The sequence below is a fragment of the Gobius niger genome, assembly GCF_951799975.1.
Source record: "Gobius niger genome assembly, chromosome: 20".
NCBI classification, from domain to species: Eukaryota; Metazoa; Chordata; class Actinopteri; order Gobiiformes; family Gobiidae; genus Gobius; species Gobius niger.
This window is the reverse complement of record NC_136871.1, coordinates 24,168,102-24,191,506: the sequence shown is the minus strand read 5'-3', so window position 1 is coordinate 24,191,506 and position 23,405 is coordinate 24,168,102. Positions and strand designations below refer to the sequence as shown.

At 41.9% G+C, this 23,405-nt stretch overlaps 1 protein-coding gene across 3 annotated transcripts in view; it reads left to right on the top strand.

Moving 5' to 3' along the window:
• The window catches only part of kaznb (kazrin, periplakin interacting protein b), a gene marked incomplete at its 5' end in the record, with an annotated part of 161,686 nt that overhangs the window by 134,416 nt on the left and 3,865 nt on the right, over nt 1-23,405 (top strand). For 2 of the 3 annotated variants that reach the window (XM_079579517.1, XM_079579518.1), the window contains 10 exons: nt 10,408-10,599; nt 12,875-13,011; nt 13,200-13,370; nt 14,091-14,271; nt 14,673-14,806; nt 16,805-16,928; nt 20,570-20,748; nt 21,690-21,808; nt 21,969-22,206; nt 23,276-23,377. In XM_079579517.1, coding sequence (XP_079435643.1) covers nt 10,408-10,599; nt 12,875-13,011; nt 13,200-13,370; nt 14,091-14,271; nt 14,673-14,806; nt 16,805-16,928; nt 20,570-20,748; nt 21,690-21,808; nt 21,969-22,206; nt 23,276-23,377 — 1,577 coding nt within the window. Of the gene's footprint in view, nt 1-10,407; nt 10,600-12,874; nt 13,012-13,199; nt 13,371-14,090; nt 14,272-14,672; nt 14,807-16,804; nt 18,399-20,569; nt 20,749-21,689; nt 21,809-21,968; nt 22,207-23,275; nt 23,378-23,405 lie in introns of those variants that run through there. The other variant, XM_079579519.1, reaches the window with a different exon arrangement.

Sequence of the window (23,405 nt, the reverse complement as noted above, 5' to 3'; positions counted from 1 at the left end):
ATAACATGGTGTAAAGCTTGAAAAAGTCGATTTTGCATAATACCCCCCTTTAAGCATCTGAAAAATGAGCTATACTTACAGGCTAATGGCTTTTCTAAATTCTAAATTCTGTTATTAGTAATAGTTTGGTTCACTGTCATTTCACCGGATGTTTGTGGAGGTTTTGAAAACGTTATTAAATAAGCAATGAGAAAAATAATGTTTCCATTTGCTCTGATATGTAAAAAAATAAAAAAAATAAAAAGTGCGATAATAGTGATAATAACATTTATATGGGGAGTAAAAAACACAGTTTGCCGGAAATTTTCCAAATTTGGCAGATGATACCATTTGGTCGCCCCAATCAAAAAAGTGAATGAAACCCTTGTCATGTGTTTCATGGAGTTACCGTAGCGATGACCAAAACTCGCCATCTACTCAAATGGAAAAATTGTATAAATGCACAATTTGACATTTTTGAATTTTTTTTGAATTTGACACAAGGGCAAATGGAAATCTTGTTTTTCTCATTGCTTATGTCCTAAGGTTTCCTATAATCCTATAGTTTTCATGCTCTACACGAAAATCCCACAGCAGTGGAAATCTAAACATAGTGAACCAGACTATAATGTTCTTGTGCGTCTCACTGTTGTAAATACGTTTTAGTTTTGCTCGACTAAATGTGTTTTGGATCAATCTGCCGACGCCGCCCATAGCATTATCATTAGCTCGCAACGTATGCACTCGTCCATATTCTTATCATCAGTACAGAAATGGATCATAGTAACGCCTGTACACTTGGAGATTAGCTGGGCTACTTTGAACTGTCAAATTACGTATAAGGATTCTCCTAAAGATATAAGAGGAAAAGGAAATCAAACAGAACACAGACTTCAAAGCAAGTACAGTATAGTGACGGCTACACTGTACATTTCCATCATGTGGGTCTCTCTCGGCTTTTAGATTCTCGATCATTTTCCCGGATGAAATGCGAGAGACATTTTTTGTTCGTCTTGATCACATCCTCGTAAGAAACGCTTTAGCAAATGTTTATAATAAGAATTTCACCTCCAACTCCATAAATATTGTTACCTGGATCGCAGCAGTACGTCTCCATTATACAATTCCCACAGACAGACAATATGTTTTGTACTGGCTGACCCTTTTGTGGGCGCTGCAACTATAGACGAACCGGCAATCTGCACCTCCATTTCAAGTGCATATTAACAGTGCTAAGTATAGCCCTATAGAAAAGACAGTAATCACCTCCCACGACCTCCCTGCTATCTCAGACCAAGCAGCTGACAAGTTCATTTGGGAAAAAAAGCTCTCTCTTCTCCCACTCCTTCTCTACCTACACATTTTTGAGCATTTTTAGCTGGTCTTATGAATATGTTTTGTCATTAGGTGTTCCTGTTATCTTGTGATAGACAGAGCTGGCAGCTATAACACTGTGGAGCGTTGAGAATGGCTATTTTTGACCAATTTTAGGAATTGCTTGCGATTTACTATATGGTTGCGGGTTGGAAATAGCTTTGTAAACGGGGGACCATTTTTTTTTTCAGTCCTGTTTCTATATTTGAGCTGGACTGAGGCTGTAAAAAACAAAAAAGTGCTCTGTCCACCCTCACCATCAAGTGCCCTTTACGGTTATAACACACTCGTCGATGCTGTGTTTGGAGAGCTTTATTTTAGTTCACCTGAGCCACTGTTTTGCAAGCCTCTTGGTGCAAATGTTCTCCGCACATTTTTAATCAAGAGCTCTTCTTGGGCCGCCCTTTTCCCCCTGAGCTGTCTCCGCCGATATTTATCTAGGCTTGTGAAGTTTGCTGTCTGGGTTCTCGTGATTTCTGTTCCTGGTTAAGGGTCGCTCACTGAAGCTGTCGCGGGATGTGATTTGGAAGGAGTTTTAAGCTGCCCTGCCTGCCCCAACCATCAACAATTGTGATGTGGAGAAAGCGACTTACCCAACCCTAGGCCTCACATAGCCCTTTTCCACCAAGCTGGTGCCGGTGCTGGTTCTGGGCCAGTTCCAGTTTCAGAACCGGTTCTTTCGTTTCCCACTGAAAAAACGTTGGCTCTTGGTTCCAAAATCTGGTGCCGGTTGGGAACCAATTAAAAGCTGGACCAAGAAACGAGCACCAGTGATGTCAGCGGCTGGGGGCGTGGCTCTCTCCTCCAACAAACAATCAATATTAGTTAGTTTGTGCTTATAACTTCCTGGAGAAGCCAAAACAGTCTCTGTGGAGGAAACTGTTGTTTTGCTTTATGCTCTTTAGCTAAAACAAGAAATCAAAATGTTAACGGCTGCTGTGACTGAAACATAAACTTATAAACTTAAGTGGCTGTAGTAAGATGTTACTATCCATGTTTGATGTTGACTTCCCAAAGCGTTGCTATGACAATAGGCACAGCTCTCATTTTGGTGGAAAACCAAGTCAGTACGGAACCAACCCGGATCACACCGAAATAAGGCCCATAATACCTTACACCAGCCCACAATTAACGGGAAAAGCCTTCAGAACCTCTATCAATACATTTATGCAATTACACAACTCCTCAACTAGAGGGGTGTGACGCCTTTTATACCCCTTTAGTGGCACGCTTTCTTGAGTCATGGTTCACAGATAATCTGGTATAATGAGCAATGGGCCTCTCGGACATAACACTCATGCCCCTCACATTGCGAATATAAGAGGAAATAGTTTATTGTAACTCCCTCCAGGACCCACAGAACCTCAGACCTCTATTTTTTTATACATTTTGGACAAATGTTTGCAAAGAAGTGCATGCTGGGAGTTGTCAGGTGACTTGTCAGTGCGCGCAGTTTATCTTCTAGTTTCCATTGAAAGGATTTACAATGTTTGGCCTTTTTGGGACTTCTATTCTCACTCAACACCTCTCTAAGTCCGTGGTGAGTTTTACCATTTCATCTTCAATCTACAGTGCGATAATTTGGTTGGTTTGGAGAAGTTTATTTGTGTTGCTGTCGCGAGTGGAACTTCATTAACGGAACGCACATTTTAAGATTGTTAAGTAATTTTACAAAAGTTCCTTCAAGTTATAAATGACAAGATTAAAGTGTTGAGTGCTATGAGGTGTTAGCTTGAATTCGGCAGAAACAAAATGCAACTATTGTCCTCGATTTGTAGCTTATACTGTTTTAGTTCAAGCCAAGGGTTTATTGTTTTGCTCCTCACCTCGACTATTGCATTGAATATGACTGGTTTTTTTTTTTTTTTGGAAGGCCGGTCTTGACCCAAAAGTCCCGGGCCGATTTTTTCTGCCAGTCCAGCCCTGGCTCTGAACCAGCTCTGAACCAGCCCAGAACCAACACCTTGGTGGAAAAACCCTAACACTGTCACCAGCATTTAGAACAATGAACTTTCACGCTCTACTGTGAACTTAAACAGTTGCCGGGATCAACAAAGCCAAGCAACACTTCCTTGTAAGGTTGACTACCGATGCTTTGATTGTTGTATATGGACTGCGCCGTTTCTAGACACTTCTACATCCACTTTTCCTGTTGACCCTGAGCTTTATAGCTGCTCTCGATGATGAGCTCTCAGCACTCTGACCTGAGATGCTCACAACACTGTCCCTTTACTGTGTCAATACGTTAAGTGGTTTTCCCCTTGTGCCCGTTGTGTTGCCAACAGTGTTCCGCGTCGGCTTTAATCATCTCGACTGACCCTTGAAGCAACTCACTCCAAAGGACGTGCTCTCCCGCTCTTAAACGAGGCATCCACAGTAGAAAAGGGTTCTCGGGTCGTCTGCTGTTGGTGTAACATTGAGGACACTTGAACCATCAGTTGCAGATGAACCAGATGAACCTTCACCTCTCACCTTAAAGGGAATCTTTAAATGCTTGACAAAAACAAGTCATTGGGGAAATATAAAAACTTGGAATTTCAATTGCGCTGCATACAAAAGGCACCCACAACTTCTTAATTTGCACTTTGAAAGCGTAAACGAGAAGGAAGCTCCTTATTTCACCATAAACTCTGGGCACATGTGTTCACCCAGCCACCTGGCCTCTGAATGTGATTTGTGTTGACTGGCAGCCACTCCTTAACGAATCTGCCTCAGGACATCTCTGTAATCTGCAATCAGCACCACTACTACGACTACACCACTTTGTGTAGCAGAGGAGCAGTGGTGTTCAAAGTACTTCATTTCATTACATCAAATAAAAAAGGAAAATCTGAGGCACGCACATTGCCTTCTTTTCCCTCTCGGGATCCTGAACTGCAGCAGATTTCCTTTCACACATTGTCTCCCGGCAAGGGCTCGTATAAACCGTAATTATTTACTTCATTACTTCAATAGGAACATTGTGCCTGAATTTTACCCTTCAAGCCTTTTTTTTTTCCACGTCGTGAGTCAGTGTTGTCAACAATATACTGTATCTGCACAGCGCCGCTTATTGTTCTGGACTGTGAATCATAAGCCTTTTAAAAACGGAGCAAAACAAGGGCCCGACTTTGTCCTTTTTTGTCTTTGGACCCTGTATAGAAATGAAGAGTTGAAAAGGTTATAGTGGGTTATCAGTGAGAGGCTGCTCTTGCTCTCCTGCTCGAAGGATAGGCTCAGGAGATCCTTCTTGCCCAGAGCGATCAGGCTATAGAACAAATCCTTGGGTGGGAGGGGCTAAATGGGAATGAAATGGTTTTTACAGTGCTTCTATATTTTTATATTTATATTTATTCTCTGCACTGTCCTAGTTGTTTTAAATCTGATGTTGTTGTGTGTGACTTGGCATGTGTGCAGCTGATGAACTGAATTTCCTTTGGGGTTAATGAAGTATATCGTATCGTATATTCATCTATCAAATGTAATGGAGTAAATGTAATAAAAGGAATACGTTCTCAGCAAATGCACTATCAGCTAAAGTACCGTTCCTCAGATGAGCTCTTAGTGAGAGAAGATGTCTGAACAAGTAGGCTCCTTCTCACAGCCGTTATCCAGAGACCGTTCACGGTTTGGTTTGTAATTTGACTGTAGTTGACGCTGATGAATCCGAGTCTGTGGGTCTCATTGTTAGTCAACAGCGGAGTGACTCCCGAGAGCTGGTCCTGTGGCTGTTTCCCCTCGGGGAGAGATGGCAGTTTCACTCAACAATAAACGGCTCCGGAAACCTCCCGGCAACAATTTGTCCCCTGAAACTAGAGGGATGATGTATGGTTTGTTACTTTTATATTGTTTGGCAAGAGGGAAAAGAAGGGCTTTTGATGCGGCTTTGGAACAACAAAAGTTAGTCGTTAACCTGCCCCAGGAAAACTTGATTTATAAAGTCGTAGCTTCAGGAATATTCAAGTGTGCGAGTGAAAGATTTGTTGAGCTTTTATGACATTTTGTTCGACACATTGTGCTGCTACAGTGGGAGGAAAAAGTGAGTACACCCTTTGGCATTTCTTACATTTCTCCCTAAATTGGTCACTAAACGTGGTCTGATCTTTATGGAAATCACAAGAATGAGTAAAACAGTGTCTTCTTAAACTAGTACCACCCAAACAATTACATGTTATCATATTTCTATCGGCCATAGCATGAAGACATTCACAAGACACCGATGGAATAAGTGAGTACACCCTCTCGGACCATTCCTCTTTACAAAACTGTTGCAGCTCAGCGAGATTCCCGGGACGTCTGGTGAGGTCTTGAGGCGTGTGTGATGCTCAGATAGCCATAGACTGCGGTGGTGTCTAAGGATATAGAAAGGGAGCCAAAAGAAACCCAACAAAAGGTTGAAATTATTTGCAAAAAGCTCTATGTGTTTGTGAGATTCGTGGGCTTTTTGGGAAATGAAAGAATAATTGGAGCTACTGGATAGAATAGAATAGAACTGAAAGAAAGTTACTGGAATATTCAATCACACATCTGCCGTTTTAAAAAGAAGATCATTGCGATTATAGAGTACAGGATAAGTTTTTTTTTGCCCCAGAGATTTTATATTATATTGGCTTATTTCCACCTTTTCTATTTCTTACATGCGTCCATTTACATTTCAATTCAATTTCCATTCATTTTGCTCCCCTTTCTAGCTGTGCTTCACTGTGGCTCTTGCGGGCAGTGTTCGGCGACCACATGTCCGTGTACTCTCTGCTGTCCTGGAGACACAGAGAGAGGGATCGCGCTCAGCTCTAGCTTCTGGATTTGAAATTAAAAGATTTGAACTAGTGCCATATTCGTCTCAAGAGGAATGTCAAGCAGCCACTTCAGCGCCTCGGGCTAAACTGCTGTCTGCCATTTGTACTCACTTTTATGACACTGTTTTCCTATCCGCGTGTTTTCGATCGCTTGCGTCCACTGAGTCCATTCATGAAGTTTGGCTGTCGTGCATGTTGCAGGGGACAGTTTTGCCTCAGTCGTGCTTTTATGTTGCTACAAATGTCAGGATTCATTTATAACACTTTTATTTGTTGCAATATGTGTCAAACAGTTTAGCCAAGATCTTTGTCAGAGGTGGGATTAGCCACTGTTTTGTGACAGTACTGAATCATGCAAGACTGTTATTGTTGCACATCCATTTGAGCTGTAGATTATTTCTGTCCTGCCAATTATCAGGGTTTAAAATTAACTTTTTACACATTGGCCTCTGCAGCTAGTCCTATTTAAATGTTATTTATCCGTAGTGTTCTCACTAGCCAGAATTTAGCATGGGCTTATATTAAAGAGGGGGTAATATGCTTTTTTTCAATCACATAGCACCAGTCTATATCACACTACAATGATGACGAAACCTTCTGTTGGTCTGTAAATGCAGTAAATTAGAATAACTGCCTTGTATAAAATTGCTCTCTCAAAATGGCTGTAGTAAATGTCTTGAAATAGGCCTCTGTCTCTTTAAGAACCTCTGACCCTTTCCGAGCTCGGGGCGGGGGGGTGGCTCGGGGGCGTCTCCAGGAGGTGGGGGCGTTCCTAGGAGGACTCAGGCAAAGCTATCCCTAAAATGGCTGCCGTCAGAGTTTTTACAGATTACTCAAAAATACCTTTAATGCTCTATTTTTCTTATCACTTCACATTTTATTAAAGACCTTTTTTGTTTGTTTTTGTTTGCAATGATAGGGAGGGCACACAGTTTAAGTTGTTGGTTGTAGCCCAAACTCACTCCTAACTTGGCTAATGCATTTCTAACGTTTAGAAGTAAGGATTAAGTAACTTGGAGCCATGCATTATGTAAGGATTAAACAACGAGGAGCCGTGCATTAGACGGTTATAATGCACGACGAGGAGTCAAGAACACCACGACGCGCAGCGGAGTGCATTATAACCGTCTAATGCACGGCTCCTCGTTGTTTAATCCTTACATAATGCACGGCTGCGAGTTGTTTAATCCACTTATACCATCACACAAATTGAAACTGTTCATTGTAGGCTTCAAAACTCATCTAAACAGATCTTTTTCCTCACGTTTTCGTCACTTTTTTGAAAAATGTTTCCATTTGTCACTTTTCTGTCACTCCTTTGAGGCTCTTTTGTTGCATTTTCATCCATTTTGGTTTCCTTTTTTTTTTTTTTTTTTTCAAGAAGCTTTTCGATTCGGGTAAAGCCAAGCTGGAGAAACTGTGCTCGGTTACAGAACTTTTTCTTTCCTGGAGTGAAAAAATCATGAGGAATGTCATGGACTATATACAAAATATAAACCTGGATTCTCTAAATTGTAACGGGCCATAACACCTAGATTCTGATTCGGAGTAAAAAGTGCTACAAACCAAGACAGGAATCCAAATACATTTGTAGTACATGTTAAATACATGTATCTACATGGCCACAGTTCTACCTCAAATCTGCGGTGCTCCTTCTCCCTCTCGGCCCCTCCATGTGGTCCAGCTCTATGACGTGGTGGGACAGGGCTGAGGGCCTTGGTCTTGATGAACGCTCTAATGGGCCTCCGGGATGAGCCTTTAAATTGAACGGACCACTCACTGTTGCGGCGGGAAAGAGTGGGCTTCTTCAGTGGGAGTATAGGGCCCTAATGGCACTGACCGACGCGAGAAGCACAAGCACTCACGGGTCAAAGCGGCCTCAAACCTCAGCGATAACAGCGCCTCTCGCTCTATCATTTGCGAGACGCCGCCAGTTTGAACAGCTTTTAGGCGCTGCAGCCGGTGTGGACACGTGTCTGTGAATGTGGTGGGTCCTCGTGGAGCCTATAGGGTCAAGATTGGCTGTATATCTATCTGGCCAGTGTGTTACGTTAGCAAAGACGCTTTGAGTGTTATTTGTTCACTCCATACTGGATGATAAGGTAAGCTACTACTGTAGCCACAGCTGCCCTGGGGTAGACTGACAGAAGAGAAGCAACCAGTCTATGCCATCGGCCTCTCCGACCACCACCAACCACTCACTACATTCGCCAGGCTTCCTGGTGTTACCAAACGGTCTCCCTTTAAGTACCGACCAGACCCTTCCCTGTTTAGCTTCCAAGGTCTGACGGGATTGGGCAGAACAAAGGCGTGTGGCCACATATCGAGTATTGGGAATTATCTGAGGAAAAATATACATTATTGGACATTTTGAAAGCCTATTATTTAGAGGCTACCCCCTCCGTTAATTGTAAAAACAGACATTTGTGAAGAAAGACCTTTGTGAAACCTTTTTATCGATAGTAAGTTAGTATTTACATCACCATGTGTTGGTCCCTGAAAGTTGTGAAACTTATCAACTCATATCTGTTAGCTGGGATGATAAAAATGCGTTGGGAAAGTTAGGAATGAGTTAGGACCACAACTAACCATTTCAAATGTACGTGCTCCCTCTTTGGATGTTTGTCAACAAAATGCAGCTATAGGGCCTTTAAAATAAAGCATTCACATCCTTTCAGACATTAGGCTATAGAATGAAAGGTTTGTTATTCCACTGCTGTCTTAACACACAGTGAAATGTCATTACACTGCACTGATCTCACCCTTAAACCCACTGAAGCCCCAAATTCACTCTGCCTCAACCTGAAGCAAACTGTTTGCACTAAAGTGGCTACAGTTTTTGTGCGTAAGCAGCGGAGGTCGGAAAAGTAAGCAATCGGGTTCAAGTGTAATTGAATTTTAACTCAATCGTGCAACAGAAATAGCTCGGTCAACACACGATGGGATTTAATTTATTTGCTGTAGCACTAAATCACTGTAATGGCTAATAACAGGAGACGATCAACCTCCACATCACGACAATTACAAACGCTATCCATCTTCTCAACAGCCCGTCCAGTGTCCAAGTCCTGCCCAGGGTTTTCGGCTTAGCTCAGCAAAAACGGCCTTGAATAAAAGCCCGCTCTTCCATACAGGGCAAGATATATCACAATAGAATCGAAATGGCAATGTTCATGGCTGCGTTTATTCAATGTAGTGTAGACAAAAAAAACAGCGATTCTTGTACTACTTTATCAGTTTATTTTGCACTATTCCCTGCCCATGAACATGCCCTGCTAGACTCCATAGGCTTCAAACACAGAGACCGCGACAGGCACACATGCAGGCCTGCAGGTTGACGCATGAACAAGCGGATTTAGGAGCTGGAGGTTGTTACGAAAAGAAAAAAAAAAAACCCGTCGTGCCTGAAGCAGCTGTGGAAACACATATCCAGGAGACACAGTGGACGGAGAGAGGGTTTTTTCTTCTTATCGAACCGAGACAGAGCTAAGACTGGCTACGGGCGCTCGCTCACCTTTTCACTTTGTCTGCCAAATTACAAATGCAAAAACAGGGGAACTATAGAGTGGGGCGTACTGTGGTAGAGGCTAGGATGTACTGTCTTTGTCTGTAGAGATTTTCATTCATTGGATTTTAATCAAATGGGAGTAGATTGATAATAAGCACACGACTTGGGGAAAAAAGTGCTACTGCTACTGTACTACTACTGCACTACTGATATGACTGATAACAGATAAGAATGGCTGCTAATAAAGCCGGTGAAGCTGTCACCGTTCCAATCGTATTTTTGATTCACTGTGCAGTTGTTGCGTGGCACAAGTTTGTCTCTTCCAGGGGACAAAACATCAGCGTTTGGTGAAGCGTTCAAAAGCGCTCTTCGTAGCCTCTTTTTCGAGTCTGCACCACATTGAAAGAGTATTTACAGTTGTCTCATTGCTTTCCAAATTGCCTGTGTCTGTGGCGTCGTGTGGTGTTGAGAAATGAAAGTTTTTTTTTCTGTGAGCGTCACAAATGTCCCTCCGGAGCCTGCTGTTCCCCGCTCTGCACAGACGAGATGCTTCTGCTGCTTCTGGCCTCACGTCATTTGTCTCTCAGCTCAGCTAAAGTCTCCCCTCCGCTCCACACTGTACTTGTTCCCTGACAAAATAGAATCGGATGGATCAGGATTGTAACTTGAGCGAGAGTTTTGATTCTCATTACTCTGCTCGTAGTGTTAAGACATATAACTGCGTCGTTTTGTCTGTTCTTTTGTTGAACCCGGCTCGTGTCTCCTCCCCAGTGCTGCTGCGTGAGGAGGTGGCCCAGCTGCAGGAGGAGGTGCACCTGCTGCGTCAGATGAAGGAGGTGCTGAGTCGCGACATCGAAGACTCCCGGGACGGCTCCTCCACAAACGTCCTGTCGGCGTCCGAGCTCCGCACTCAGCTGGGGGACAAGGAGCAGGAGCTGGACCGCGCCAAAGAGGCCTTACATGGTGAGTTCACGTCAACTATACGATCTGTTCTTCAGGGTCCGCATTGGGACTTCATGTTCATAGCTGCACCTTGAAATGACTACATACTGTATGTGGAGGTTGGCATGTATTTGCTAATTTAAACGTTTTATATATATTGTTCATTTAGAGCTGCAAGATTAATCGCAATTGGATCATACATTGGTGCCTGGATATGTTTAAACTGTGCTCTGTGAACTGAATGTTGATTTTAAAACATATATCTGCGTTCTGCCAGTTTTTAAATTTTACCCTTTAAATTAAAAATCATTGTTATTCCCTATCAGTAACTCAGTAACAGGATAAAACTCCCCCATGCATAGTTACTTTGGTGCCCTGCGTCTCACACAGCAAGAGGGATCACAGAAGGTCGTCAGAAAAGCATGCTGAGTAGAGCTTAATTAAAATGATTAGATCAACTGGTATGCATAAATATTACTGCAGATGCTTTCTCGGTGGTTTAGGGATTATCTCAATTAGATTTGCTTGTATTGTCAGACAAGTGGCAACAGTTTCTCCATGTGAGCAGATCGGAGTTTCGACATGGGTGTCTCCTGCTGCCGCCTGCAGCCATCCAGACTCCAGTTATACCTCTGTCTAATTACTGCCCATCAATCACAGCCAAAGCTCCTCTCTCTAATATTCATGTGGCACTTGTGGCTGCTCATGCACTATTGTTTTTATTGCTTATGAGGTCATTAGACCTTTTCTCCGCAGTAGCCTGTGAATGTCAGACTTGCAATAAAATAAACATCTTTAGAGAAAAACATGAATATGTATGATTTGTTTGCTCGTGTATTTATTTATTAATGTATACATTCATAACTTTGGACATTTTAAATAACATTAAACTAAATCTAGTTTATTCACTGCCCGGCCAACTAAAGGGTCACGCTCTAATACTCCTTAAGCTTTCATTACAGCACACATTCTCTGTGGCTTTGTTTCAATAAGCTTCTGATCCAATGTTGCACAAAGATCTATTGATGATGGGAGAGTGTGACCACTGTGCAGAGCCTTCTCCAGCACATCCCAAAGATTCTCACTGGGGTTATCTGATCTGGACTCTGTAATGACCAATGTGTGAAAACTATGTCTAATGCTCCTGAGCCACTCTTTTACAATGTGAGCCGGAATCCCAGCACTGGGATGGAACGACCTGGTCATTCAGGATGTTCAGGTCGTCAGCTGATCTGTTTCTGACCCTTGACCTGACCAACTGCAGCGATCCCAGAGCAGAACAGTTAGTTCGAAACAGGTGGTCAGGCAGAGCATTAGCACTATAGAAATCTGTGAATTGTGTCGATGCTATGGGCCAAATGATTGTGTATTGTGAATTCAAGATTCGGTTTAAGCTCGTCCAAGAGTATTTACATTTTAAAAAGGACAGACTAATTCAACTGCAAACCTAATACATTCAATTCATATCAACCTGTTTGTGAAAATCTAAATTATATAGTCATTATTTTTGGAGATGTTGAATTGATAAAGCCTTAAGTAATTGCACCCGTTGCTCTTATAACATTGAGTTAATTCACATACAGCCCATCCATCCCCCATTGAGCACGTCTTATATAAGAGTTTGACAAGCACTGATTTATTTTATGACTTTCAGTATAACAACAGGTTTACATTTCAGATTTCAGCTCCTAAAGGGATTATGTGACAAACTGAAAAACACAGCGGTGGATTGACACCGGTACATGTCATGCCGCATAATGTTACTCACTCGTAAAATGTTGTGCAACTGCTGCCGAACAGGTTTGGACGACAAGCTGCAGTAATGTATGAACGTTGAAGACAGGAATGCTTTCTGAGTGACACACATCTCTCTCAGTCTCTCTCTGTTTTTGCCTTCCCTCTTGCATCACACTGAAGCATCACATACCATCATGTGTTTTCAATGTGGTCAGTACAGTAGAAATGTGATGCTCTCTCTGCCACGATCCTGTCAAAACAAACCACTGTACGCTTGAACATCTGACTCTGTGCAACTTGTCTTTTAAAATGGTTACATCATCTTTCCCCCCCAGAGCAAAAGGATAGACCATATTTACAGAAGACAGACTGCCCCCATGTGGTCACTGGTGGCCCCTACAGTGCTTCTGACTTCAATAATGTGACTTTGGTCGAAAGATAAAGATTTAGAACATACCAGGACTAAACCAGGGCAAGATCAGAAGTGGACTAAGACTAAGGGAATTACTGTAAGATGTATACGACAATGATTTTTTTTTTTTAATCTCTTTTTCCACAGCAATGAAAGCGGACCGTAAGCGCCTCAAGGTGGAGAAGTCCGACCTGGTGAGTCAGATGCAGCAGCTGTACAGCACTCTGGAGAGCAGAGAGGAGCAGCTCCGCGAGTTCATCCGCAACTACGACCAGCACCGGAAGGTACGACGCTCAGAGGATAGTCATCTATGGGGCCTGACACAACTTTAGTGAATACTCAGGGGTTTGTTGCTGTGTGTGCAAGAATTGCTGTTACCAACACAATGACTTTGCTTTATCTGAAAATGCACCTGCTCGAAATGCAGACTAAGACGTGGTTGTGTCTGAAATGGTTGTGGTGTTTTCTTTAGGAGAGTGAGGATGCAGTGAAAGTGCTGGCCAAAGAGAAGGACCTGCTGGAGCGGGAGAAGTGGGACCTGAGGAGGCAGACCAAAGAGGCCACAGAGACGGCGTCTGCCCTGCGCTCCCAGATCGACCTCAAGGAGAACCGGATCAAGGAGCTGGAAGCCGAGCTCACCATGGTACACCCACTCTTAAGGTTTCAGAGTATAAGACGGGGCTGGTCTGATGAGCTGTTTTGCTTCACCATTTGTCACTTCTAAACTGCTCTTCACAAGAGTCAATTGAGCACTATTGTAGTTCAGGGGTTAATGGTCTATCCATTAAACATGGCGGATGAATCAAGCTAAGATAAACTGTCTTCCTAAATCGTGTAATGATAAAAGTCATTTATCTCCCTTTTACTGTAAAATATGTATTTTATTATCTCCCTGCTGAAAAATGTGTCCTTTAAGGCAAGGTCTTTTTCATTGTTATTCTGAACGGCTAACACTAAAGATTCCACACAGCCTCCTTACATAGACCATCACTGACTTTACAGTCAAAGTACGATTCAGAGCATGTATTCACATCTTTATTCAGACATGGCTTTAGATATTCTGTACAATATTTGCAGAAGACTACAGATTATTGTGAAATTAACCTTTGGCACCAAAGACAAACATGTGAATGAAATAGTGATGTAAAGACAAACAATATATGACAAACCCATAATACATGAGTTATGGAGGATCACATGCACAGATGAAACAAAAGACACGTATGGGCATGTTTGCACAAAGAAAGCATTGTAATAATGCTGATAATAATGTTGTCTATGATGAACCACATCTCAATGGCTGTTCTGTTACCATAAAACTGTCTGTGTATTTAGATTTTTGCTTTGGGTTTCTTTTTGGCAGGCAAAGCAGTCCCTGGCCACTCTGACTAAGGATGTCCCGAAGCGGCACTCGTTGGCGATGCCCACGGAGCCGGTGGTGAACGGGAGCCAGGAGTGGGTCATGCACCCGGACCTGCCCCTCACTGCAGCCATACGCCAAAGCCAGCAGACCCTCTACCACAGCCACACCACAGACCGGCCCGGTGAGAACGCCCCCCCTTGCTCTGCTCTGTGGACTCAGGGCTGCTGGTGTTGCAAACTAACCCTGGTTTCCAAAAGTAGTGGCTCCCAACCACTTTTATCTTGTCTACAACATCTACTTAATATGCACCTAATCAGAAACTGTAGCATTTATTTCAAATTTTTGGACTTTTTTTTTTTTTTGCTAAACAACACAAAAAAAAGAAATCACCTAAATTTGACAAACAAATTACCAAAACATGTGACAGAATATACACATTTGACGATTATTTAGTGTACTCCTGGTTGGGAACCACTGTGCTGAAGGGCTCAGTTACTAACTTTGGGACATTGTGTGTGTATGTGTGTGTGTGTGTGTGTGTGTGTGGGTGTGCTGTTTGTAAATGAACGTACACGGCTCCAGCGGTGGTGAGGATCAGCCCGGGACACTCCAGGCAGCCCTCTGTGATTTCGGACGCCTCTGTTGCCGATGGCGACCGCTCGTCCACTCCGAGTGACATCAACTCCCCGCGACACCGGACGCACTCCCTCTGTAACGTAAGCACAGCCGGGCCGTCCCGAACAAGTAATCCCCCCTCCACATGTGTGGTGTTGTGTGTTCCTCTGTCCGGTGTGGGCTTGGCTGGGTGTGAGGGGCCGGTGGTGGAGCTGTGACGTTGTAACAGGGCTGCACTAGAGATACAAAATGTTATGGTAGGAAAGGTAAGTGTGATGGTTGGAGAAAACGTTTAGTCATCTGGCCTGGGTTTAGATGAAAACTTTCGAAAGCCACAATGGAAAACTCCTGGACAACTGACAGCTTTCATAAATACTGGCCTTACTCTCTCTAAATCATACTCCATATTGTCCATTACACTGAAGTCTATAATATTATTGCAGTAATCAAAATGGTAGCTACCAACATAACATGATTAAGGCGAGAGAATAGGGGAGAAAATTTAACATTTTGGGGGGTCAAAACTCTATAAATCAGGCGAGGATTCAGATATTTAAATATCCTTTCTACAGCAAATCAACAGGCTACAGGCAAAACTCAATTTTTTCAGTTTTCAGGTTTTGGGCCAAATTGGTCTCTGAACATATAAGCTTTCACCCGGAAACAGAAAATATGACTAATCTTCACAAAAACATGTTTAAATATTGCGCTGATTCAATGTTTGCCCATAGACTTATATGGGAGAACACAATTTCAAGGGCCTTTTTCTCAAAACACATTTTTCTGTCATTGTGGCGACACTATGTCCACGTCAGTCGGACCTAAAGACTTCAGATTTTCCAGCCTTGGACTGAACAATATTTGGAAGATTTTTTCTGAGGGAATTTATATTATCTAATCCCTAAAGCCTCATTTATTGAGTTTTGAATGTCAAAAAATAAGGCGAAAATTACATTTTTACAAAATTTTCCACCAAAAAACTGCTTATTTTAAAACTAAACTAGATATCCTAAATCCCCTCTGAAAACGTCTTGGTAACTCATTCATCAATAAAATGAAACCATAAATTTGAACGTAGCTCTATCCATTATTCAGATCTCGTCGCCGAAAAGATGGGAAATTTGGGGCATTTTTAGGCATAAAACACCTTGTTCTGATATGAAAAGATAAAATGACAGAAAACTTGCAATGTGTTTTTTTTTCTCACATTTATGCCACTGATCGACAGCAACAGTTTCAAATTGATATCTGTAAATTTAAATTTTTTCCCTATTCACCATGCAGTGTCTCGCCTTAAAGCAGAACTAAGTAACTTTTTTTATCGTTAATTGTCCATGAGAGTAAATACTACGCTGATAGAAAAGACAAAGGGAGAGAGGGATATTGTACATTGTGCCACAACCCAATTACACAATCGAGATAACTTTTTTCACTCAAACCTGGCTGTAAACCATGCTAAAGTGGCACTAGCCCGCAGTTAGCTTTGCCCGTATGCCTGTTAGCTTCTTCTTCGTGATTCTGTTAGTGTGTATTGCGCCTCAGACCTGGATCAGGGAAAGTTGCAAGGGTGGTTTTCTGGCCAGAGACACCCGGGATAGATAAAAGACCCCCCAATCATCCCATTAAAACTTGTATCAACCCCAGAGGGACTACGGGAAGGATTTATTAAGGTAAACAAGTTGCTTAGTTCTTCTTTAAATCCACACCGTGTAATATTTCGCCCAATAAAAATAAATAAAATGAAATACAAGCATTTATTTTATTGCAGAAATGTTTTATTGTTGAAAAATACCTAAAAAAGGAACAAACGCGTCTTTGCTGTGAGGTTAGGTCCTCATCCAAATCCACTGGAGACACTAAATTGACCAGTTTTGTTCAAACGGGCCCAAAATGTTGCTTTTCCACTTAAAGACTCACGGATTTCATTCACGGTCGACACTTTCTAAACGACATCAGCTCAGTATCACTGATCTGCTTCTTCTCTATCAATATCCTGTATCACTAGTTTAAGGTTAGTGTGTGCAGCCCTGCATTCAAGCTGTTTTGTCTCCTCCTACATTGCACTGAGTGATCTCCTTTATCCCGTCTGCTGACTTCAGTCTATGGAGGATTTGGAGGACCAGAAGCGTAAGAAGAAGAAGGAGAAGATGACGCTAGGCTCCTTATCTCGGGTCTTCACTCGGAGCAAACAAAGGAAGTCCCTGGACCCCGGTCTGTTCGACGGTACAGCCACCCCTGACTATTACATAGAAGAGGACGCAGACTGGTGATGCATGTGTGAATGTGTACAGAGCAATAGGACAGGCCACAGAGACTGCGTAGTATCTCCAATGTACAGTCACTCCAATGTATGTTTGTAAATGAGATATATATTTATAGAGGTACATGTACGCATATGTGTATATATGTTTACATGCATATAAATATATACTTGGGGATATCATGTGCAGACGCCTCTATGCTGTTTTATCTTCCAAATGTTTGATGTTTTTATAAATCTGGAGACTTGAAGGACTGTTTATATGTAAATAAGTTCTGTACTGTAAATGTCATTTGGATTTGTAATAGTTGCTTTTATCATGCTCTTTTTTTTTCATTTTTTTTTTCATTATTCCTAGTAATTAAAAAAAAAAAAGGGGGGATTATCAGCTTTAATTGGTATTTTTAAGCTTAGGTTTGTATTTTTGCAAACTTTTGCAACTTTTGATATGACAGAAAGTGCTTGCGGCTGTATCTGCCTCACACTTTTAGCTTCGACATATCGGAATACGGACGTTACGGTGGCCCGGGAGGATCACATCAGCGCTAAAACACTCACCAGAGGCTGTTATTGCAGACAAGACAAGCTTTTTAATAGTAGATTTAGTGTCGAAAGTTGGTAACAAGAGATAAGCAAACAAGACTACTTATTTTAGATTTTAGAACAAAAGGTAGAACTTGTTGCTTCACTCTGACAAATTAGCTTAAATATGAATAACTCTTTTTCTAACACCCACCATTATCAAGGTGTGGTGGTCGTTATTTATCAGCATATTTATTTTAGTGTTGTCGTGACTCCTCTGCGCTTCCATAGATCTATTACAGACTGAAAAAAACACCAAAAAAAACAATAATGGCCAACAAAATATCAAAAATCTACACGCCATCAAAGAAGAGCGACATCTGAGCTTCATCGATGTGTGCTCAGCGTGCGAGTGCCAAAAGTCTGAGAAAAATCTGTGTCCCATACTGTAACCTTTGTTTATGTCCGCCCCATCACTGACTGACAGCTGTTTAACCTGTGCCAATAGTTGTTTTTTAAAAAGGGAATGTGCATCAGAATCCTTGCATGACCTCTCCTCCTTCGTCTTCATTCATCCCAAAGCAAATCTCTCCACAACCGGCTTTCCTCTGACTAAATGTGTTTCCCTGCATTATTATGAATTTGTTGTTTTCCCTTCTCATCTTTTAAAAAAAAAAGAAAACATGGCTCTAATACTATCTGATTTGTAATTTAGAAGATGTTGCATAGAGATAAAAAAAAAAAGTGGAAAGCTATCGAACTATTTTATTTAAAAGAGAAAATAAGAGGTAACAGATATTTATCAGCTGCGGTTATTGCGGCACAAGATGTACGAGGAGGTTTTAGCGTTTCCAGAAATGAGTATAATTGAAAGAAATATTTTAAAAAATAAAAACAGTAACTATAATCCATCCTGTGCCAGTTTCTCTCTCTCTCTCTCTCTCTCCCTCCCTCTCATGAATAATCTTGTTTTGTGTCTAACGTGCCTCTCCTGCCTCCTGCCAGTGAGTAACTCCTCATCTGTGACTACCAGCTGTCTGTCCAAAGGGATTATTCATATCGACACGAGCGATTAGAGACGTGCGAGAGAAGTTTTGCATGCAGTTTTTGTCCCTCTGTCGGCATGAACAGGTAAAGCCCGCCCGCCCGCACGGCCAGACGGATCAGTCTGTGCTCCTCCTTATGAACCCGTGATGGTAAATGTCACCACAGCATGAAGACCACTGTATGAATAATCCCTATGTCCCTCTACGGTACATGATCCGCCTAACAGTTCCTCGCAACTGACAGCATTGTGACCTTTAACCTTCTCCAAACACCAACTTTTACATGAAATAAGCCAGTGCCTAGAACTGAGCATGTGACGTTGATGCCAAGGTTGATGATAACCAGTGACAAAGCAACACACAGGGCCCTGTTTCTGATCAGGAATAATTATTATGACCATGAACAATCCCAACACTGGCATCTAGTGGCGCTACAATAGAATGCAGCGTGTCCTTGGAGGAAATGGTTTAACCACACAGTACAGTTACCTGTTTTCATTGGAGTGGAGGATGTTTATACTCGGGGCCCATAGTTTTAACACTTAAATTCATCATTCTGGTATGACATAAGTTTGTTCTTCTTTAAGGGGAGACACTACAGGCAAAACTCAATTTTTTCAGTTTTCAGGTTTTGGGGCAAATTGGTCTCTGAACATACAAGCTTTCACCCGGAAACAGAAAATATGCCTAATCTCCACAATAACATGTTTAAATATTGCGCTGATTCAATGTTCCCCCATAGACTTATATGGGAGAATGCAATTTCAAGGGCCTTTTTCTCAAAACACACATTTCTGTCATTGTGACACTATGTCCACGTCAGTCGGACCTAAAGACTTCAAATTTTCCAGCCTTGGACTGAACAATATTTGAAAGATTTTTTCAGAGGGATTTTTTATTATTTAATCCCTAAAGCCCCATTTATTGAGTTTTGAATGTCAAAAAATAAGGCGAGAATTACATTTTTACAAATGTTTCTACTGAAAAAACAGCTTTTTAAAACTAAACAAAATATCCAAAATCCCCTCTGAGAAAGTCTTGGTAACTCATTCATCAATAAAATAAAACAATAAATTTGAATGTAGCTCTATCCATTATTCAGATTTCGTCGCCGTAAAGATGGGAAATTTGGGGCATTTTTAGGCATAAAACACCTTGTTCTTATATGAAAAGATAAAATGACAGAAAACTTGCAAAGTATTTTCTTCTCACATTTATGCCAGTGATCGACAGCAAATCTGTAAATTTAAATGTTTTCCCTATTCACCTGCAGTGTCTCGCCTTAATTAGCCTACTCCATAGAATTTGCAGTTGTTTGGTGATGTAAAATGGATTGATTATTGAGCCCCATAATACTGCTGCATCTCCTCCAAGAGGGATTAGTCTGATCTTAGGGCTGACCCCTGCAAACGCCCCTGATAATGACAGAAATATGAAGAAAATAAAACAATATTGTTCAAAATTTGAGCAGATTTACAAAAGCCTTTTAACATACTTTTAATTTGATTTGCAAACGATCATTTAGATCAGGGGTGTCCAAACCTTTTTCCTGTGGGGCCGCATACTGAAGCGTACACAGGGTGAAGGGCCATAGATCGGTGGTTAGTGCCGCAAAAAACAGGTTTAAATTGTGCCCCACACCTTTATTTATGCTCAAAACCTTCATGCCAGCTCTGTCTCACAGTAAAAGGTTAGTTGTTTGGTTAGAATTGTGTAGAATTATTACATTTCAAACAAAAAGGACTATCTCTGATGATGTGTCCCGATTCAGAAGGCAGAGGGCCACCAAAAACTGGTGTGAGGGCCGCATTTGGCCACCCGGGCCGCATTTTGGACACCCCTGATTTAGATGATGTTGAAAATCTGATATCTGTATGAACCTTTCTGGACTCTAAAGTGGGTCAGATTAAAATCAAAGTTCAGCTGATTGAACTGTCTGCTGTTCTAGTGTTGAGAAATGCTATTATGCTGTAAAGTTATTACTGTGCGCTTGAACATAGTGACTGTCTCTGACGTCCGTATCCGCTGGTCCTCAGACTGTGACAGCCTGACGCAGAGCTTGTCGGACGGGGAGGAGCAGGAGCGGCAGGCGGAGCTGTTCCGCAGTACCTGTATGTCCCAGTGGAGGGCGGGCGCGGTGCAGGCCTGGCTCGAGCTGGTGCTGGGGATGTCCATGTACTCACGGGCCTGTGCTGAGAACGTCAAGAGTGGGAAGGTATAAACCTCATAACCCCCACCGGAACTGGGCACGTTTTCTCCAGTTTGGCGTTTACCCAAATCTGAAAGTTTTCTGGGGAAAAAATGGGGATGTAGCTACAAAAATGTGGGGGGAAAAATCGATGAAAAAAGCGACAAAAAAAGACACAAAAAGTGGCAAAAACGCAATGAAAAAGTGACCGAAAAGCCACAAAAAAGTGACAAAAAATACTATGAAAAAAATATGAAAAAGTGACAAAAAGCCACAAAAAAGTGACAAAAAAGTGACAAAAAAAAATGAAAAAGTGACAAAAAGCAACAAAAAAGTGACAAAAAAGCGACAAAAAAGTGACCAAAAAAATATATATGAAAAAGTGACAAAAAGCAACAAAAAAGTAACAAAAAAACAATAAAAAAAATATGAAAAAGTGACAAAAAGCAACAAAAAAGTGACAAAAAAGCGACAAAAAAGTGACAAAAAAACAATGAAAAAAATATGAAAAAGTGACAAAAAAAAGCGAAAAAGTGATTTTAAAAAAATCCACAAATAAGCAACGAAAAAGCAACTTAAAAAGCGATGAAAAAGTAATGAAAAAGTGACAAAAAATCCTACAAAAGAGTAACAGAACAGAAAAAGATTCATTGAGATGGGTTTCGTAGGTCTTAGCTTTCAAATGAGGCGTTACACAGGTCTATCGGCTGTGTAGACTTCTAGATTTGGGTAAAGCCAAACTGGAGAAAATGCACTCGGTTAAGGAGGGGGGGTTAAGAGGTTAATTTGAGATGTATTGTGCAATAGTAGGCCTAGTAGTAGTAGGCATAGTAGGGTCAATACTCTTTCCACGGAGTTGCAACCATTTGTTAAAGCTGCGTCTATATCTAACTGCAGAATCACACGTACATATACCTTATAAAAGAGGGGGGGGAATGAATCTGTACTTTCTGGGGGGTTATGTTCAGGTGCTGCTGAGTCTGACTGATGACGACCTGGAGCATGGCTTGGGAATCAGCGACCCGCTCCATCGCAGGAAGCTCCGTCTGGCCATCGAGGATCACAGAAAAGCAGAGGGGGATCAAGGGTGAGACTATATCTGTGGACCTAACTTGAGATCCTTTTAGATTCTGTTTTGTGCGACTAAGCTGTGCTGTTGTGCTGGATACTGGTGCTAACTGCTCTAAATACAAAGTCCTGTGAAACACCAACAAAGAATGTGCGTCCGTCATCTGTTCATGTTCTAGACTAGTCCTGTCTAAAGCCTCAGACTTGGACCACCTCTGGGTCTCGGGGCTCTGGCTCAGCGAAGTGGGTCTGCCTCAGTACTCCCAGGCCTTCCTCTCCCGCCTGGTGGACGGGCGGGTTTTGAATTCCCTGAGCCGCAGAGACTTGGAGCGGCACCTCAGCGTCAGCGACCACTTCCACCAGAGCAGCCTCCTCCTGGCAATACAGCTCCTGCAGATGCTCGGCTTCGACAAAGAGGTCAGGGCGTAATCGAGTTATGGATCTAATTCCAGTTTTCCATCATCTACTTGTGATTTCGGCGATAATTGTCTTCGGCTCAAGGCAACTCTCCACAGACTCATCCCTTTGACCTCTGTCTGCCGCTCAAATTACTCCGTCTTCTGGGGAATGTAGAGTGGCACAATGAGTGGAGAATTAGGGCTGTGTCTTCTGAGCTTTGATTGAGTCAAACAAAAAGAGGCTTCCAGTTATTCCAAATTCAACGCAAGCTCAATAAAAACAAAATCCAATCCTTTTCAGTTTTGCACAAATATATTCTGAAATCACTCTGTTTTGTGATAAAGCTTTTTCCCAATACTGTCTGTCTTAGTTTTTCAGATTGTTCAAAAATTCTTGGCCGTCTGGTTTGCTTTCTTGTGACGTCAGAACATTCTAAAGGGCCTACAGATTAATCTTGAGAACATGTTCATTTTGTGCTGTAGAATTCACCTTTTAGCTGTTCGTGGTCTTCTCTTTCAGCAAGAAAACCCCCAAAGCAATTAAAGCAAAGTAACAGTAATATTATATTAAAAAGTGGTGGCATTATTCATTCATAGACAACAAGCTGAAAAGGCAGTTGTCCGTTGAAAGAACCTTAAGCCACGAGATTATTAACTGTGTCAAGGGCTCAACCTCTAACAATAAATAAATAATCAGGTTAAACATTTTGTGATAAGCCGCGTGGACGTTCCTTTCAAAATAATGTAGTTACATAGGCCTCTTCCCTCCAACTAAAGTTATAAAATAGGCGACTAGAGTGAGGAGAACACAACCTGCTGTCACCCAACAAAAAAAAAGAAAAGAAAAAGGATAACACATACAAAATAATGTGGAAAATTGTTTTGATTCATAAAGTTACAAAACAAAAAGCAACTTTCTCACACTTTTCTTCACAGCAAAATCTTACAAATTTGTAACAGGGAGAGGTCAAGACTCTGAACAGTAAAACATGTATATCTGTGCAGTATCACAAAAGTATGTTGTGATAAACCTGTTCTTATGCACAATCAGTTCAGAAGTAAATGGAACCCGTTATTTCCCACTACAGGCTTTACAGACGCGACGCGCTAAATGTGAGCAGCTCCACCGGGACCCCATTGTTTGGACGTGTCAGCGAGTAATGAAGTGGATACGAGACATCGACCTTAAGGTTTGTGTTTGTGCACGTGTGTGTGTGT